General features: G+C 40.0%; 1 protein-coding gene across 1 annotated transcript in view; it reads right to left on the bottom strand.

The window, feature by feature from the left end:
• The window catches only part of taf6 (TAF6 RNA polymerase II, TATA box binding protein (TBP)-associated factor), a 74,560-nt gene that overhangs the window by 25,713 nt on the left and 29,584 nt on the right, over positions 1-19,263 (bottom strand). The window contains exons 9-12 of the mRNA XM_079605928.1: positions 13,499-13,600; positions 12,952-13,134; positions 8,090-8,164; positions 384-509 (exon numbers count right to left, since the gene is read on the bottom strand). Of these exons, the coding sequence (XP_079462054.1) occupies positions 384-509; positions 8,090-8,164; positions 12,952-13,134; positions 13,499-13,600 (486 nt within the window). The remainder of the gene's footprint in view (positions 1-383; positions 510-8,089; positions 8,165-12,951; positions 13,135-13,498; positions 13,601-19,263) is intronic.

Here is a 19,263-nt window from a genome sequence, read left to right as displayed (position 1 = left end):
GTTTACAAGTGCAAGCAGTTCTTACAACAATCAGATCACTTATTTGGAGAAGTTTTTGGACTTCTGATAAAAAGGCGACCATGGCTCCAAATGCCACAACTTTTTATTGCTTTGAGCTATCAACACAACATTTTTTCAGGTACAATTGACATGATTGTGAATGGCTTTTTTTTAATGATCTTTCATACATACTTTCTAATAGTCATTATTTCAAGTATGAACAATAAAAATATGAAATCATTAAAAATACCTACAGAGTGTAAGGGGTTAAAATGTAAATTTATTTGCATAAATAACAACAGTAATATGAACAAACTTGGCAGCACCAGAACTAGAACTACTGCTCATCAGAATGACTGACCGTGTTGTTGTAAGGTACTTACAAGTAACAGACTCTGGACATGATCTGCTCCAATCTTATCAATGTTAGATACCACTGGCCCATCCATCACAGCTTTAATACGAGCACCCTCTACAGACAGTCGAGGGATGATCAATGTCTTTATCACCTACATGAAAAGTAAAAGACTTAAGTTTACTCTCGATGAATGATCAGGGGTCTCATTTATAAAGCGTGCGTACGCACAAAACGGGGCTGGAAACGTACGTACACCAGTTCCCACGCAAAGGTTGTGATCTATAAAAAACAAACTTGACGGGAGAATGTGCGCACCTTTAAGCAAACTTTGAACCGTGCGTACGCACATTCTGGAAACAAAGGGAATTGGCGACACCGATGGTGAGCTGGAGTTAAATGTCTTTTTGGTCACTTTTAGACAGAAAATCGAAATTATTCGATTATTCGAATTAATTATATATATACATACAGAAATATAATTCAAATATAATTTGACTCACCAAGCCTATCACTTGAAGCAAATATCCACACCTTAAATGTCCGCGCCAGCGAGCGCGTTGGGCCGTTTAGTGAAACTGACGCATGTGCATATCTAACGGCAGATGAAGTAAAACTGTAAATCTTCATTATGAGTCCTTATCATAAATAGGCTACAGTTTATATAAAACAATGATTTAAACTATGTTTTATTTCTGATATAAACATTCAGATTAAATATGACATTCTCATTAATGGAGTTAAACACTTAAACTAGGCCTACATGAAATTTACTGAAAAGTTAAAATATATATATAAATAGCCTATAAATATTTGTTGTGGATGCAATGCTTTTGAACACTTTTCCTTTGGCATGCTGTGTTTTAGCCTAATGTTTTAACTACAGAGATTGCTTATCATGATAATAGAAGATTGTGCAAATATAATGCACAACAAGGTCTATCTGTTTCCATTAGAAATATAAATCAATTAAAAATAGCCTACTATTTGGTCAGTGGAAAAGATTGAGAAAAACTTTCTCTGAAAAGTATTTTACACTATTTGATTTATTTATTCAAAAACAAGGCAAGGATAGGCTACTAAATGATTTTTATTAATGTAATGTGACAGCACATCCGTATTTCAGATTTTCCCTAATGTCTTGTACCGTTATCACGTGGATGAATAACCATATGCAAATGATATGCAGATGAGGATATGCATAGTAAAACTAGGCGTTGTAAGCTCCATATATGGTTATTTCAGGGAGGAGACGCATGTGCGCACAATCTTCCGCTGACTGGGATTTACAAAGTGAATTCTGCGCAGGTTCTGGCGTACGCACGCTTTTATAAATCTGAATATTTTTTTGCGTACGCCATTTTTGCCTTTCGAGCGCACGTACACTTTTAGTAAGGATCCTACGCACAGTTTTATAAATGAGACCCCAGCACACTGACTGAAGTGATTCAAAATAGTTTACTGAAAAACTTATACAGGGTAATGCAGGTATCAGCACTTCCAATGTAATATTTTTTAAGACCTTACCAAAACATTTTAAGACCTGCACATCACTTCGACTTCTATGCAACAGTGTTGAAATTCGGCCACACACAAAATCACCCTGGACATTTCTGGCATTAAATTAACTATAGCAGAGTAAAGGTCCATAGAAGTACATAGAAAACCATAGCAAAACTACTAGGTTACTATCGTAACCTCAGTTCCCTGAGATAGGGAACGAGTATTGCGTTGCTATACGCAGTGGAGAAACTCCTTTTCCTCGATTTACTGAAGCTTATATGTAAAACGCATTTGCAGCTGCACAGCTAGCACATTGAGCATCTGGCTCGCTCATCTGTTAAAAGCACTATATAAATGAAGATGACTTGACTTGACATGAAATAAATGTTTTTCTCCAGCAACTGCACATTCAATGGTGCGGGCGCCTCTGACGTGGACCAATGAGCTAGCCCTACGTCATTACATGTCAGAGCCCTCCAAGGGGGCGTGGCCTTAGCCTATAATAGTCCCCCGAATTCGCCATTATAGCAGGTTTAACGACAGAAGCGACAACTCTCCAGGTTACTATAGTGTGGCCGGCTACGCAATACTCGTTCCCTCTCTCAGGGAACTGAGGTTACGATAGTAACTGAGTAGTTCCCTTTCGAACGGTCCCTTTCGAACGGTCCCTTTCGAACGGTCACTTTCGAACGGCAAAACGCTGCACCATAAGTAACTGGTTGCCACTGTAACTCAGGACCCCTGAGCTCACAAAACAAGCCAGAAAACCCAGTATATACAGTGCTGGTCAGAATGATTTGCCCCCTTGGTAAATATGATCAAAGGTGGCTGTAAAAAATAAATCTACATTGTTAATCCTTTTGATATTATATTTAAAACATTTGCAAAAATCTAACCTTTCATTGAAGTAAAAGAATTGAAAGTGGGGGGAAAAATCACATTGGCCCTCATTTATGAAAAGTGCGTACACCAAATTTCCAGCGTACACCTGGTGTACACCCAAAACCACGGTGACTTTGCGATTTATCAATATAATAATAATAATAATAATTCATTACATTTATATAGCACTTTTCTGGACACTCAAAGCGCTTTACATAGAAGGGGGGAATCTCCTCAACCACCATATGGACGTTGGTGTACGGCACGCTCAAATCCTGCGCCAGCTCAGGAGGTGGTGTATATGTACGCACGTTTTGAGTTAGTGCTGAAATGCGCAGAAAAACAATTCCTAACACCACAAAACGCACTGACAAACTAAAGATATTATATATTATGACCCATGTAAAAAAAAAAAAAAAATAGAAATTATAAACTTCAGTTTACTTTTGTGAGTTAAGCCCGGCAGGCGCGCACGGACTGGGTTCAGTAATGAAAGGCTTTCAATGACCAAAAAATAATTCAGACTGACAAAATTAAAATGACATTCTTCTTCTTTTAAATAATAATAATAATAATACAAATAATAATAATAACAAAGACATTCTTCTTCTAAATAACAATAAGCGTCATTAATAATCAAAATCATAATACTAATAAGAAGAATATTACAAATTGTCATGCAATTATTCACATCATCATCACTATTATACACCCCATTACATGTGACGTCATGCGAAATTCAACGCTAACAGTTTCAAAACACGTGCTGTAAAATAATGCATTGTGATAGGTAATTTGCTCAACCAACCAGCGATTTAAACTGGATTTCCACCGGAGAGGTTTCTCCTCTTTGCCGTATTCCGTGTGTCCATGGCGTAAAATGAGGGCGTCGGGGGGGCGGAGACGTGAATACATAGGGGTGTGTTAATCTAATGACGATCGTTTTCAGCCGCGGCATTTATCAAGAGGCAGGTATTGCGTACACCTGAATTTCAAAGGTACGCACAGCTCATAAATCAGGCGGTGAGAGGAGTGTAAGCATAATCTTACGCCAACATACGCCCGTTTCGACGCAAGATTGATAAATGAGGGCCATTATGAAATGGCCAAAATGGGAACACTTCCCTTAAATCCTGATGTACTCGTTACATCATAAGAAGAATGGCATCAACGCTAATTTTAGTGTCTTTGTTTATCCCGAGGTTTTCCCGCAGCCTGCCGGATCCAGGCCGTATCCAGATCTGACGAAGGACCTTCGCCTGGACCCGATGACAACGCAGTGCTGAAGTGCCAACTAGCCTCTCCCTATGGAGGATCCCTCTATCACTCTACAGATAAAGCATTCTGGAAATTTCGCGTATCTCCCCCGTAGTGATAAAATAAAATAAAATTCTGTATCAAATTTATAGGCAGGACAAGTAGTTTGTTTAGGCTTGGTTTGTAGAGAATTACAAACATGCGCACATATTCAAACGCACATAATTATAGAATTAATTCTTGATGCGCACGTGAGCGCCATCAGTGTTTATCACAGGTTCGCGTTTAACCCCCTGAGGTCGGCAAACGCGTGGGCGCGTTTTGCTCGTTTTTTTTTACATAGCAGCAAAATAGACCTAAAATACTCAGTCGGTTTTGGTCATACAGACTTAAGAAATATGAAAAAATAAGCTGTTAAATGTCTACTTTTTTATGTGTCCACTTACAATCGAAATAAAACATTGTGCTTTTGTAAAATAAAGAAAGTAAACAGGGAGTGCTTTATGCCTCTCCGTCTCCGTGAACTTTTTTTCTGAAGCACTTCTCTAAACTCAAACAAAACTCAGCGAATACTATTCACTCAGACATGAGCTATATATCTCTATAATCATTTAAGTGTGTAGTTTTAAATTATCTAATTCAAATCTAAAACAAATATTCTCTGTTTATGTAATCTATATAAAAAGAGCGAGAGATCAGCTGTGCTCATTATCGTTCTGGCACCTCATTACTCCGCTAATGTGACACGCCCATCGAGAGCGCGCGCTATTCAAACGCAGATTATCTGGAGCAACACATGCAAACCAGTCAACGCCCACAACAGCTGGACAACACACTCGCTGTGAGGAATAGCTCTGCTAATAATATCGTGATTATCCTGGAAATTTTACCTCAAACGTGCTGGAGTAGCCGAACAACGGATCCAGCTGCAGATCATCAGTAAGTGCTTTGTTCTAATCGCGATATGAACTGGTGTCTGTAATCCGCAAAAGACTGTTTAAATTTGAATCGCGTTTCTGTGTTTGAATAAATGCACGGCGCATGTGCATGCGTTTGTTTACTTACGTTACAGCTCGCGTGTCTGTGTGTGAATGAAATATCTATTGCCTACTGAGATGAGTAAAAATCGACTGAATACGTTGAAATAAAATGTCTTTGTATAAGCAACATTTTAAACTGCAAATTAACATTTATGCCCTAATATAGGCTATATTATAAAAGACGATATTACAGACGAAATATGAAAGACAACATTTCGTTTTGGATAAATTATAAAGCTTTTACTGCCACATCAAAACCTAATTTCCAAGGTGCAAACAAAATCTTAAAAGGTCAATATAAGCCTTCTCTTTAAATTATTTTTGTGTTTTATTAGTGACAAATTTGGGGAGAGGATAGCCTACATAATCCAAAACTTTCTGAAAATACAAATGAGAATTAACTGCACAATTACTAGAAATGTTTACCTTGGATATTATACAATTTGCAAGCATAGGCCTACACAGTTTGTGGAAAAATACACTTTTTTTTCAAGATGTTTCCAACTCTGAACCAATTCTGTAGATGTGTGTGTGTATGTGTATATATATATATATATATATATATATGTGTGTGTGTGTGTGTTGTCTTTGCATTCTTTGCATTCTGTGTGGCTCAGTGACACACTCAGTGAAAGGCTCATTAGTATGCAGCATTAGCAGGTCTTCTTTGTCTCCAGGTGTGAATGAGGACATTATTCATGACCTTGTTGGATCATTCACGCCCACCTGCATATTGCCTTTCCAAACAAAAAGTGTCTTACAAAATTTAAATCAATCTATTGTTTAATGTGAACGATTAGCCCGGATGATTTTCAGATCATTTTGAAGTAAATACTCTAGCCGACAAGATCCATTAGTCAAAAGTATTGTGGGAATATGTGAAGTTGGTCGTTTGTGGTCTTATATCAGAACATTTAAGTTTGAGTTTTTTGAATAACCACGCATAAATAATATTCTCTCAAAAATGCAAACATGTACATACATGTTGCTCACATATTATGATAGTCATGTTCGTGCTAAATAGAGTGTAATTACACCTTTGCCATTAATATGTTTATAAGCAACTGAAAAAAATACAAATATCAGGTCATGTCAAAACATCTCAAGGACCCCAAAAACACCTTAGACTCCAGAGGGTTAAAGGCTGTGTAGAGAGAACGGTGTCGTCTTAGCGGCCCCTAATTTAATAACAAATTATCCTTTCGACGGAAGTGAATCAATCAAAACTAACTTTAGCTGGAAAATAACATTATTCAAGAACCGCTATAAAGCCAAAACAATCTGTTACCTTAAATTATACGTTTATCTCTGTTAAGCAGCTTTTTAAAAAAAATCTACATTGTTAAAAGCGCTATATAAATGAAGATGACTTGACTTGACATGAAATAAATGTTTTTCTCCAAAACACGTTGGGAACAATTATTTGCCCCCTTTTATTAAATGTTTGCAACCTCCTTTTCCCAAGATAACAGATTTGAGTTTTCTCCTATAATGCCTGATGAGTTTGGAGAACACCTGACAGAGTATTTCATTTTACACATGGGGTACTTTTTTATCCTTGTGTGCACCAAACCCATCTGAAGCGTTTGCTGCCAAAAAAGCAATTTTTTGTTTGTTTCATCTGTCCATAGAACGTTTGAAAAGTACCTGACACTACTGGAACTTCAAACGGGACGGGTTCTATGGTCAGATGAAAAAAAAAAAAAAAAGTTGCAAAGATATTTAATAAGAGGGGGGCAAATAATTGTTCCCAACGTGTTTTGGAGAAAAACATTTATTTCATAACGTTATTTTTACCCCACTTTCAATTATTTTACTTCAATGAAAGGTTAGATTTTTGCAAATTTTTAAAATATAATATCAAAAGGATTAACAATGCAGATTTATTTTTTACAGCCGTCAAATCATTCTGACCAGCACTGTATATATAACAGACCGACCGTCGGGTCTAAAATAATATATATGTGTCAGTAATAAAACCAACATAATATACTAATAAACCCAGACACCGTCGGGACTATTAGTATGGGAAAAATAACCAGCCAAAGCGGGTTTTATATATATATGCATGTGATTGTGCACAGTAGCATTTTTAGACAAGACCAGACACCGTCGGGCCTTAATCATACCGAAAACACCTTCAGTGTTTGTATGGCGGAATACCATAGCAAGTGCCTGGGAGCACTTCGACTTGGCGCAGTAATATCTTTTGGGAGAGGGAGCGGGGGCCGGTGAGAGGATTTTTCACGAGTGAAGATATTACTGCGCCAAGTCGAAGTGCTCCCAAGCACTTGCTATGGTATTCCGCCATACAATATAGTTATCCATTTTACACGCTTAGAAAAGCGCAACGTTTTGTTTTGCGTCACCATCCTAGGTCGAATTACAATACTTGATTAACTGTATTTAAATAGGGAAAACGTGGAGGTGTTTGGTAGCTTCTCTGCTTGGCACCTATTGAATGAACTGGGCTAAGCTAAGTGCTATCAAAGTGTCGCGGCGCGCCGAGCGATTAAGTGCACGCACTGAGACGAGAGAGGTATGTATCAACTCGTCTTAGTTAAGGGAATAACATAGTTTAATATGAGAAAACGGTGGAGTATCCCTTTAATGCTTAGTAAAACAATAAGGCATAGTAAGCAAATTCATTATTCATTAAGTGTCAATCTTGACATCTAAACTAAAGCTAAAGTGCCCTGATAATGCTTTTTGAACCAACGCAATCGTTCGTAGAAATAAGGTGTTGTACTATGTATATTATGAGAAAATTAAAGTGTTTTTTGACCTTGGATCCATGTAAACATATTGTAGGAGACCTCCAAAACTAATTAAGAACCTTTAAAATAGCATAATAGAGGCACAGTTGGGCTTAATGAGTGCTGTTCAGTAATATGCTGAACCAGCGTTTACTATATTGGGTATTTCAGATAAATATTTTTGATGCTGACCAATTAGCATCTAAGACCAGAAGAAAAATGACATATATTAAGTATAAATGTGCTTCCAAAGCATTAAATATGGTTATAGTAGACAGTGAATGAAGGAAACTCACGTCATGCCCAAGTTCAGCAAGTCCAGCAATGCAGCCATAACGAGTTGTCCACTGAGTCCGATCATCCAACAATGCCTGACAATTAGAGAAAGTCATATAAAAATTATGGACAATTTAAGTTTTCTTAAATCCCTTTCACACAGTGCGTTGATCCCGGTAAATTGTCGTACAGTTGCTAGACTGCCTTCTGTGTGAACGCAAACACGTCCCAGGATTGATGCCGGGATGGGGACCTAGTAACATTGTCGGGGTTAGTCCCGGAATGCGCCCTGTGTGAACAAAAGCTAGGACCAATGCCGTAAGTGGTGTGATGTAGTGATACCTTTCTACAACCTTTAACCTATTCTACAACGAACGAGCTACTCGGCAAACCAAGTGGCGCTACTGGGGAGTATAGACTTGTCTTTGTGTAGAAATGACGAAGAGGAGTTATCAGCAGAACTGACATCTGACAGGAGTTATCAAATCCTGACGTCACGTGTCTTTACGGCAGTGTTAATTTTGACAGCAAATTTTGATTTAGTTTTAGTCATAGTCTTTTGACTAAAGTGCCATTTTAGTTTTAGTCATATTTTAGTCACCTGAATTGTTTTAGTTTTAGTCTAGTTTTAGTCGACGAAATACAATACGATTTTAGTCGACTAAATCTACAGTAGATTTAGTCGACTAAAATCGAATGGGTTTAGTTAAATTGTAATGCATTAATTTAGAATTTCTCTAAAATTTCCAAATCCATTATATATTCCCATAGAAAACATCTATTAACCTGTTAATATAAAAAAAAATTAAAGTTTGAACATGCAATACAGACACAGATTTAGCACTGTGACAAAATAATATCTTAAACTTCTCCTAAAGTAGAACAGTCTTTTTTTTCTTCAATGAATGATTATGCAGTCTTTAACTTACATACATCATTCTTTATTCTTTCAAGCAGATATATTTATTTGTATAAATTAAATATAATTAATCCTTATTAAAGAGCAGTGAATGCTTTTCTCTTTTTATTTTGTTGTTTGATCAATATCAATACGTGATGAGCACGTGGCCCTGCTGCAGGAGCTGAACCGCAACTGCGCCACCACCATCACCCTGTTCGACCGGCCGCTTAACATCGAGGTCGGCCGCGGGGTCAAGCAGGGAGACACCATCTCTCCCAAGCTTTTCACCGCCTGCCTCGAGCAAATTTTCCGGCAGCTCAATTGGGACGAGGTCGGCATCAAGATCAACGGCCGCTGGCTCAATCACCTGCGCTTTGCCGATGACATCGTGCTGATAGGCTGTTCGGCGGTCGATGTACAGAAGCGGCTCGACCAGCTCAATCAGGCTGGCGCCCGGGTTGGCCTCAAAATCAATCTGGCCAAAACTAAGTGGATGTGCAACGACCAGGTGGCCGACACTACCCTTCATGTCGGCCAGTATCAGCTCCAGCAAGTAGACAGCTATATCTACTTGGGCCAGGAGCTGACCACCGACCACAAGATTGGCCGAGAACTGGCACGACGACGCCGAGCAGCCTGGGTCAGCTTTGGCTCAATTGCCGAGACGGCCACCAACAGAGCCATTGACCCAGACATCAGGGCCGCCCTATTCAACAGCACCGTCCTGCCGGCCATGCTCTATGGGGCCGAGACCTGGACAACGACGGCGGCCGACCGGCTAAAGCTGGCCGTGACTGAACGCGCAATCGAGCGCCGCATGATCGGGGTCCAACAGATCGACCACGTCCGCAACGAGCAGCTGCGGGCCATGACCAGGGTGGCCGACGCGGTGGACCTGGCCAACAAGGCCAAGAAGCGCTGGGCCGGGCACCTGATGCGGCGGACGGACGAAAGATGGACGCGCGAAGTCACCATCTGGTTGCCGATCGACATCAAGCGGCCACGTGGACGCCCTGCAACACGATGGCGCGACTCGCTACGACAAGATCTGGGACACAATTGGATGGGGCTGGCCCAGGACCGACAGACCTGGGCAGATCGTTGTGGTCTGCGCTGACCATCTTTGGCCGGCGAAGACAGACCGATTCTGGATTCTGGATCAATATTAAGTGCATTAGGTTTATAATACGCACTGTCACTTTAAGACCGAGTGTGCAGATCCAATTGCACTGCTGATTAGGGCTGCACGATTATGGCCAAAATTATTATTTTGATCAATATTGAGATCACGATTAATTATCACGATTTTTTGTTGATATTAACCAAAACAAATTGTATTGTCACATAGGCTAATTATAACTTCTTTCACATCCATATTGTGCTACATTTCCTGCTAATGTACAAATATGTTTATATTTTATATACATTGTATTTATAATTAATATTAGGATAGACTAGATATATTATCTTCTGTTATAATTATTATTACCTATTATCCGACTGCGCGAGACTTGTCTTTTGTGTGCATGTATGTGCGTATGCTTGTCAAATAATGTCAAACATTTTGTTAAAGATTATAACATCTTTGACAAAAAAACAAAACAAAACACAAAAACACATTTCCTGTAACTATACCGTCACATGGCCTAGTCAGGCTAGTTAGATCTTTTGCTGCATTTTCTTCAAAGGCAGTCTTTGCAGACATAACCATCTTCCTCACAGATGCCATTATCCTCTCCACAGCTCTCGTGGTACCATAATTTCACTGACAAGACAACATCCCGATGTCCGTGAATAAAATTCATTGTTATTTGAAAAGTCTCTTGTTATTTGAAGTCTCTTGCGCACTATCGCTTGCGCGCAGACACACTCGGTCTCTCTCGCGCACTATTGCTCGCGTCTCTCTCGCCCAGTTCGCTTCGCTTTTGTCCAGTCCGGTGCCTCAGTCTACATCTAGAAACTAAGCTGTGCGGTGCAGGGAACAACTCTGATTATTGGCTCATGGAGTCACGTGATCAGACAGTGGTTTACGGAGCGCTAGATTGGCTTTGCAAAAAAAAAAAAAAAAAAACTTTAATACGGAGCATTCTATGAACGGAATGACGCATTTTAAATATCGCACGATCACGCGAATTTGATCGTGGGAAGCCAAAATTGTGGTTGTGATTAAAATTCGATTAATTCTGCTGCCCTACTGCTCATGCACATCCGATATTCTCACAACTGTACGTTCTGTAAAGACATAACCGACAGAGCTTACGTGAATACTCTCCAAAACAGACATTTAGACATAATGTTGTGTGTATTTGTCCATTCAGACGCGAAAGAGAGCTCAATTCAGTCCTTGCGCGCAGCGCGCTGTATAGCTGTCTGTGTGCAAGGCCGCACACTTTGGGTCGTGTGTGTGTGTTCGCAAAGAAAAACATACAGAATAAAGCTCTCTTTCGGATCATCACTCTTATTCAGATCTAACCATATGTCTGCTCTTCTCTTTCTCCCAGACGTTTACATTTTTGAACGATTTATGAGACATGCATCAAGCGCATGCCAACTCGTGTGCTTCCGGTAGATCAGCACGTTATTACAATTCAAATGTGCGCATCTACCACAAACGCAAATCAGTTCTGACTGGATCTCTTCCCCAATCGTCCCTCCCTAACATTTCCGTCTAGTATTTATTCGTTGACGAAAATGTCAATACATTTTTGTCATTGTTGTCGTCATTTAAAATTACGTTTTTATTTAGTTATCGTCTCGTTTTCGTCTGTGAAAAAAAGTTGTTGACGAAAATAATGACGAAAATGATTCGTCAACGAAATTAACACTGCTTTACGGGATCTTTACAGGATGTGTGTGAACTAGGGGTTGCACGACTACTGATTTCTGCTAGTCGATTTCTTATCAAAACAATACTCGAGTTACTCGACATGAAATAGTTATCATCAATAAATACTTATTAATTTATAGCCTAATGCACTCTGTATGTAATGTAAACTCTCAAAACATTATAATTATGACATTACATATTTTCATTTTCATGTAACAGAGTAAAGCCAAATAAATAGCCATTCTTGCCTTTCATTTCAGATGTAATGTCCGCTTTTAGGGGCCGTTCACATGTCGCGTCTTTTGCACGCTCAAGTTCGTTATTTCAAATGTAGGCGCGTAGCAAGCGCGGTGCGCTAGTTTTTCCAGGCGCACCGATTGCCTCGGCGAGATGAAAACATCTCAACTTTTCAGAATGCCGCAAGCGCACTGCAGGTCATGTGACAAAAACCAACCGATCACCTTCGGCCTTTCTGTAACAACATCGAAAGCTCGGCCAAACAGCTGATCATAGCTGTACAGGGCGGGTTTTTATTTCTCATCTCCAGAAATATATATCTAGTAGTAAAGATAATGCAAGGGCTAGAAATCAATTAATCCTTTGCTGATACTTCGTCATCATGGAGAACACAGTTCATGGTTGCATAGCAACGACAGACGCCATGGGAGTGCAAGCACTTGTGGAAAGAAGGAGACAGCAACGCAGCCGAGCTTTCCACATGTTTTTAGACGCGATATGTGAACGACCCCTTACAGAGTTGGCAAATTACGATATTTTTGTCATCTGACAAAATACTTTCACACATCTGATGTGTGGTGTCTGTTCGCCATTTTAAATTAATTTATGGTTAATGCACGCTCGAGTAGTCGATTGTTTCCGACAGCGCAGACTACTGGTGGAAGTAGTCGATCTCTCGACTACTCGACTAGTCTATACAAGCCCTAGTGTGAACGTACTCACAGATTCCGGAAAATCACTGGCGGTGTGAATGAACCAAAAATCAAACGATCCTGGGACACATTATCCGTGTATTTTCCGGAATCTCTGTGTAAAAGGGGCTTTAGACTAATTTCTGTGTTTTTGCTTGTCAGGTGTATTTGTTTCAATTGGATAAAACAAATAATAGTTTGTAAACACACCAGCCACACTACTACCTTAGTAAATGTCTTGGTGATACGAGACTGAATGTTGTTGGTGGTTGTGCTGAATGTCTTGCAGCTCTGAGCCATCAGCCGAGCAGCAAAGTCTCGCAAAGCCCAGTGATTGTCCACATCAGGCCTCAAACATAACTGCTTACTGACAATACACGTCACCACTGCCGGGATCAATTCATGGAGCTGAAAGACAGCAGAAAACAAAGGGAGTTTCTATTAAAGCAGTCACATTAAGAAAAATAGCATTTGCCTTGAATCTTTTAGATAAAACAGTTAGTACTATGAAAACATACAGTAAGATTAAAAACAAAAAATGTCCTTTTCTAGTCCAAAAATAACATTATTGCACATCCAAAGAAGTCAGCCAACCAGAAAACATCTTTACATGGAAGCCTTAGGGGTATAGCAGCACAACAAATCAACGGTCTTAATTCTAAAGGTCGGGGGTTTGTTAAAAAACAAATGACCCCTTTAAAAAAAGTAGCTTTTCATAAGGGAAGTAAATATGTGTATGTTATTGTTAGTATGTAGTGTGTGAATAACTCACATATTTCTCTAAATATAGTGTGGGATTGTCCATTAAAGCCTTCACCATCCTCATCAAGTATATCAGCAAAGCCAGGTTATTCTGAACAACATTTACACGCACCTGAAAAAGAGAAACAGAACACACTTACTCCTGTGACACCCATATAGAGGAACGAACACAGGCCTGATTCTACAGGAGCTAAACACCCTCAAATGAAAGCAAGAGCACCCTCAAGGTAGAGGTCTGCACTCCCGCGGGAGTCCCACGGGAACCGCGGGTCGCGACGCAAAACAGTGCGGCGCGGGACAAATTTTGAAAGGTCATTGCGGGAGCGGGCGGGATGATGGAGGTGCACTTGCGGGTGCGGGCGGGCGGGATGATACGCTGCACTCAGGCAAATTAAATATGAGTGTAAAGTAAAATATATAAATGATTAAAGTAGCGTACATAATTTGTAGTTGTGAGGGAGATTATGTTTGGCAGCAATAAAAAAGTTTTAAACAGCCTAAACTTGTGGATGTTGGCGTTTGGGGTAGGGCGGGGCCTAATCTCACGCACACTTGTTTAGAGACAATTCCTTCCCGGCAAGCTTCAAGTTCAAAATAGACAGCATGGACGATGTGTCCCAGCCTCCAGCGCACCGTCCGAACGGGCTTTCAGCATTTGTGGTCGCATACTGGAGCAAAGACGCAGTGTGCTGAAGCCCTCATCAGTAAACGACCTACTTTTCCTTCATGGTTAGCCTATTCAAAGAACCCGATTGCCTAAGGAGCAGCTGCTTTTTTTACCTTTATTTTGATCATTTTCATTTAGGCTACACATGCTGGTAGCGACCTGCTGAGTTTTTATTTTTATTAATATTATTATTATTATTATTAAAAGGTAGGCCCAGGCTATTTTCAGTTTAACACCTGCACTGAGGCTCAAAGCCCAAATCGTTTTAATTTTTTTTCGAATGTTCATGGCTAGCTTATAATGTGACCAAAACATTATCTAGGCTAATATTTAATTATATATATTAGATAGATAATAATATTACCTAATCGAATTGATTTTATATTTTTTGGTTAGCCTATTGTGATTATGCTATTCGTAATATGGGACCGTTTCGTGTTTTGTGATCACATTTTAAATGTTTAACTGGCCTGTTATATAGTCTATAGTCAAGGCTATAAGAATGATCCGTTTTACAAATGTTCCTATGTGTAGGCCATACCTAAGGCTGTTATTTTTTTACTTTTTATTTATTTTTATTTTTATTTTATTTTATCTAGGCTGTTTTTGTGTTACACGTTAATTAAGCCTATTGGAATTTGGGCCGATTTATGTTTATCTTTATTGTTACGGAGGCCTATTTCTTGTTTTGTAATGTATGGTTGAACATATGGCTTAGCAATAAATACGTTACCAAGTATTGGAAAGGAATTATGAGCGCACGCATTTTTTTTCCAAGACCTTTCATGAGACAGAAAGTGAACATCCATCATGCCTGCCATCTTGCGGGAATTTGCGGGCGGGAGCGGGACATAATATCACAGATGCGGGCGGGAGCGGGACTAAAAATTACAAATCTTTGCGGGAGCGGGCGGGAGCAGGACTGAACACTGCGGGAGCGGGACTGAAAATTGTGTCCCGCGCAGGTCTCTACCTCAAGGCTTGTCGCTTGTGACTGGATCTGATTGGGATCTGATTTCCGGGCATGTAAATTGGACCCGATCACTGGTGAGTGCTTGTTCCTACATGAAACTTATTCAGCTCTTTACATTCCAAAAATCAGGAAATCTGCCTTTGTTATTCCATTGTTAAAAGGAAGATATGCCACAAACATGGATAACTATAGGCAGACTTTTGACAATATTTTGTCAAAGGTTTTTGAAACTCTTATTAGTGAAAAATTGCCTTCATATTTAAAAGAACACATTTTATAACAATCAGTCAGGTTAAAAAAAAACATGCACAACTACAGCTGCAATTAAGGTCTAAAAATTACATAATTGACTTTGAGACACTTAAAGGCTATTAGTTGGTTAAAAGTTATGACAAAAATATTGTATTTGTACTTTAAAATCTGTTTGCATATGCCACTTAGTTTGATATTTTGTTCTTTTTAAAATGTTTAATTTAGGTTATAATACAATAGTATATAAACTGAGAAAGTTCTGTACATTGTGTTTAGCATTTAAGGTTATGCAGAGTGTCCAGCAATAGATTCCTGCCAGTCATGTTCTCTCTATTGTAAGTTAAATTAGTCAGATTACTGAGACTCTCACCCTTTGTCTTTAATTGCTCTGGGAGCCTCTGGCCCAGTCGTTGAATAGTTAGGCTGATTGGATTAGCATCTATGCATTTGAATGACACTGTTATGCTGATGAGATCAGGTAATGCTGACTCCTGTACTTCATTTACACCTCTATGTATATAAACTACAATGTCCACTGCCTTAGTTAGACGTGGATGACTACAGTGACGCACAGTGAAGTCCTCAATAAAGAATCCTGCTGAACCAAGTCTCCAGGTCTTCGCTTTGAGTTTCCAAAAGTTTTGGCGCCGTGACCCGGATAGAGCTAATCACCTGTATCCAGATTGAAACTTCAAGCTCAACAAAGATCTGACTGCATTCCAGACTGAATCTTTCTGTACAACCAAGGGTTGGTGAGTGCCACTATCCAAAAGAACATTTAAGACCAGTACAAATTTGTTAACCTCTGTGCCATCAGAGAAGAGTTAACAGACAGCTGTAGGGTTTGGTTAACTAAGTTATCCTCTAAAGTTTTCTTTTAGAGAAGAAAGTTATCCTCTGTTCAGGCAGGGAAGATTAGCATTACATGTTAATATTCGTTTATCCTCTGTGTAGTCAGATAAGATTTGTCCTCTGTTCAACCAGGGAAGGTTAAAGGGATACTTCAGGATTTAGCATTAAGCTTTGTATCAGTAGAAAGCCAGTATTATTTTCGAATTACCGTGCTTCCCCCTGCCTCAAATCCCCCTGAGATGAGATTTATGTATTTTTAGTCTGGAAAAAATCCTCATATGATGCAAAAATCGTCATATTGCGTCATATGAGGATTTTTTGGCCAGAGGCTTAAAACTACAGCCAGTAGAAGGTGCTGTTCCGCATGTTTTCAACTCGCCCATAGAGGGTGGGATCTCTAAGCCTGGTAATACCAGACTCTGCTACTTCACTTTGCTTCGTAGACAGAGTCTGGAATGGCATAATAGAGAAGTGTTTTGTCTCTCGCTAGGGGGCGCTTGTCTGAAGTTTAAAATCATTGGTTACCCGTAAGCCAATCAGATAAGTTTAGTTAGGACGTATGTTATGCACCTGTACAGCCGCATCGAACCTGTACATTATGCATCGAACTCAAATCTATGATCGAACTTCCACTGTAAACACATGATGATGCGAGCGAAATACCGGAGGGAACATGGCTGTAAACGACTTTTGCAGATTATGCGAAGTTAATCTACGCATCCACGGTACAATCACGGCCTCTAAACTTATTTTTAACAGAGTGAAACAAGAAAATATTTGTAGCCAACTCTCAAATTTAAGATTAGATAGATCTTTTAAACACAGCCAGTGCCGCTGCTAGCCATTTTGGTGCCCTAAGCATAATTCCTTTATGATACCCTCTACCCCGAGAAGCTTCATGAGGCACGCGCGCGGTCTCTTGCTCTCTCTCCCTCTCTGCCGTGCACGCGCTACGAGGTTTGGAGCGCAGTCTCTGTCTCGCGGGCGCGATCGCTCTAGATTCCGGAGATTTGAACTAATTCGCGGGTATCAGCACTGCGCGTGATGCGCGTGGTGGGAGCGGCGGCACTGGTTCTCCATAACAGAGCGAATTGCATCCCGTGTCTCGTTTCCCATTTCCGCGGCCGTTTCGGTTTTCGATTTCTCTTACCTACAATGTATGTAAAACTCGGCGCTTAGCGTCTGCGTCACGGCTCTCAGCCCGCCCTCTGTTCGTTGATTGGCCCGGCCGTCCGAAGGCCGCTGGAAAACTGAAAGATAGGCTGCTATCTCAGACTAACAACAGGAGCGAAATGAAATCAGCGGAAGTAGGAAGTCTGACGTAGTCAGGCTATGGGATCTCACTCACAGAATGTACAAATAGTGTCAGCCATCTTTTATTTGGAAGCTAACAGGTTCTTATTCTGTGGAGAAAGCTGAGTAGTAGGGGTTCCATCCTCTTTTTCCCGGACATGTCCAGCCGTCGAGATCGTCCAAAATGTCCGGGATTCGGCTTTTGCTTTCTGCAGTCGCTATTCATTGTTTACACATACACCTTTTGTTTCAATCTAACTGAATTCATTTCGATTGGTGAATCTGAATATAGTGTTTACATGAATGCTAAACAAGTGATCGGTTGATGTGCGTTTTAGCATTGCTAAGAAAATTCCCACTCCTCCGTGAGAGATACGAGACCGGTGCGTCTCATCAGCAATCACGCCACCGGCCTCCGCTGTTCTCCCGTGGCCGTCAGTCTCGTCCTGCTCGCCACAGTGAACATAATGGATGGCGACTGTAGAACGCAAAAGCCGAATCCTGGACATTTTGGGCGACATCAAAATACCGGGCAGACTCACATAGACTCACTAGTAGCATAGCCTTGTTGTTTACTGCGATCTCTTACCGGCGTGGCTTGGGAGTGGCCTCCTAGGGCAGCGAAGCAAGTGCATTCTGGGAGTTGTTGTCTTTCATCCCCATAAGCCAAAAATACATTTTCTGGCTTTTCTCAGTCTAGAAGGCTCCAAATTCAAAAATAATTTCACATTTCTTCTACATAAACGACCCATTTTAAATACACATTCATCTTTCCAGAGGTGAAGTATTCTTTTAACAACAGCTACAGTGTGTTAACAGTAGTTTATCCTCTGCTTTGCCAGGGAAGGGTTTCATCCGCTATATAGTCAGGGAAGTTGAGACTCACGCCTCTCACAAGAAAATGACAGTTCCAACCAGAAAAGACCATTATCCGTAAGAACTTCACGGACCCTAATAGCATTTTTGTTTCTGCGTCAGCATGCAATTACAGAAAATCAACACAGAGCATGTGCTATGTGCCTGTAATGATCACAGGTTACAAGAATTAACTTTTAAGTGTCATATTGCCACCTCTATGTAATCCCTCCCCCTTGTAAGGTATATAAACTACAATGTCCACTGCCTTAGTTAGACTTGATGACTGCAGCTACCGACAGCTCGTGTAAGAATCCTGCTGAAGATACAACCAAGTCTCCTGGTCTTCGCTTCCGAGTTTCCAACACTATCATTGTGCAGAACTTTGTTGTTTTATCTAAGGCATTTGACACTGTTCATTTCAGCATATTGGAATCTAGGCTCAAATTAATAGGAATGTCTAATAACCCTTTATCCTGGTTTGAAATTTATTTAATGGACAGGACACAATGGAAGGTCACTCATCTGCACCTTTACTGATTACCTGGGGTGTTCCTCAGAGGTCTGTTCTGGGGCCTATACTTTTTATTATTTATAATTATAATCTTGAATTTAACATTAGGAATGCTAGTTTTCATTTTTATGATGATGACAGTGGTTTATTGTAGTGCACCCAAATTACTTCAATTTCTGTCTTTATTACAGTCTGCTTTCCGTGTTGTGTAAAAAAAGCTAATAAAGCTTTTCCATGCTAATAAAACTAAAGCCATGTTTGTTTGTTTTTTCTAATTCAAAGAAACAAGCAGCAAATCTATTATTGGTTAGCACTTTACAGTGTACTGTAATATGGCGCTTTTCCACTGCATGGCACGGCACGGTTCGG

This window comes from Phoxinus phoxinus (genome assembly GCF_949152265.1).
Source record: "Phoxinus phoxinus genome assembly, chromosome: 3".
Lineage (NCBI taxonomy): Eukaryota > Metazoa > Chordata > Actinopteri > Cypriniformes > Leuciscidae > Phoxinus > Phoxinus phoxinus.
Note: the sequence above shows the minus strand (reverse complement) of the source record. Positions and strands in the feature narration are given on the sequence as shown.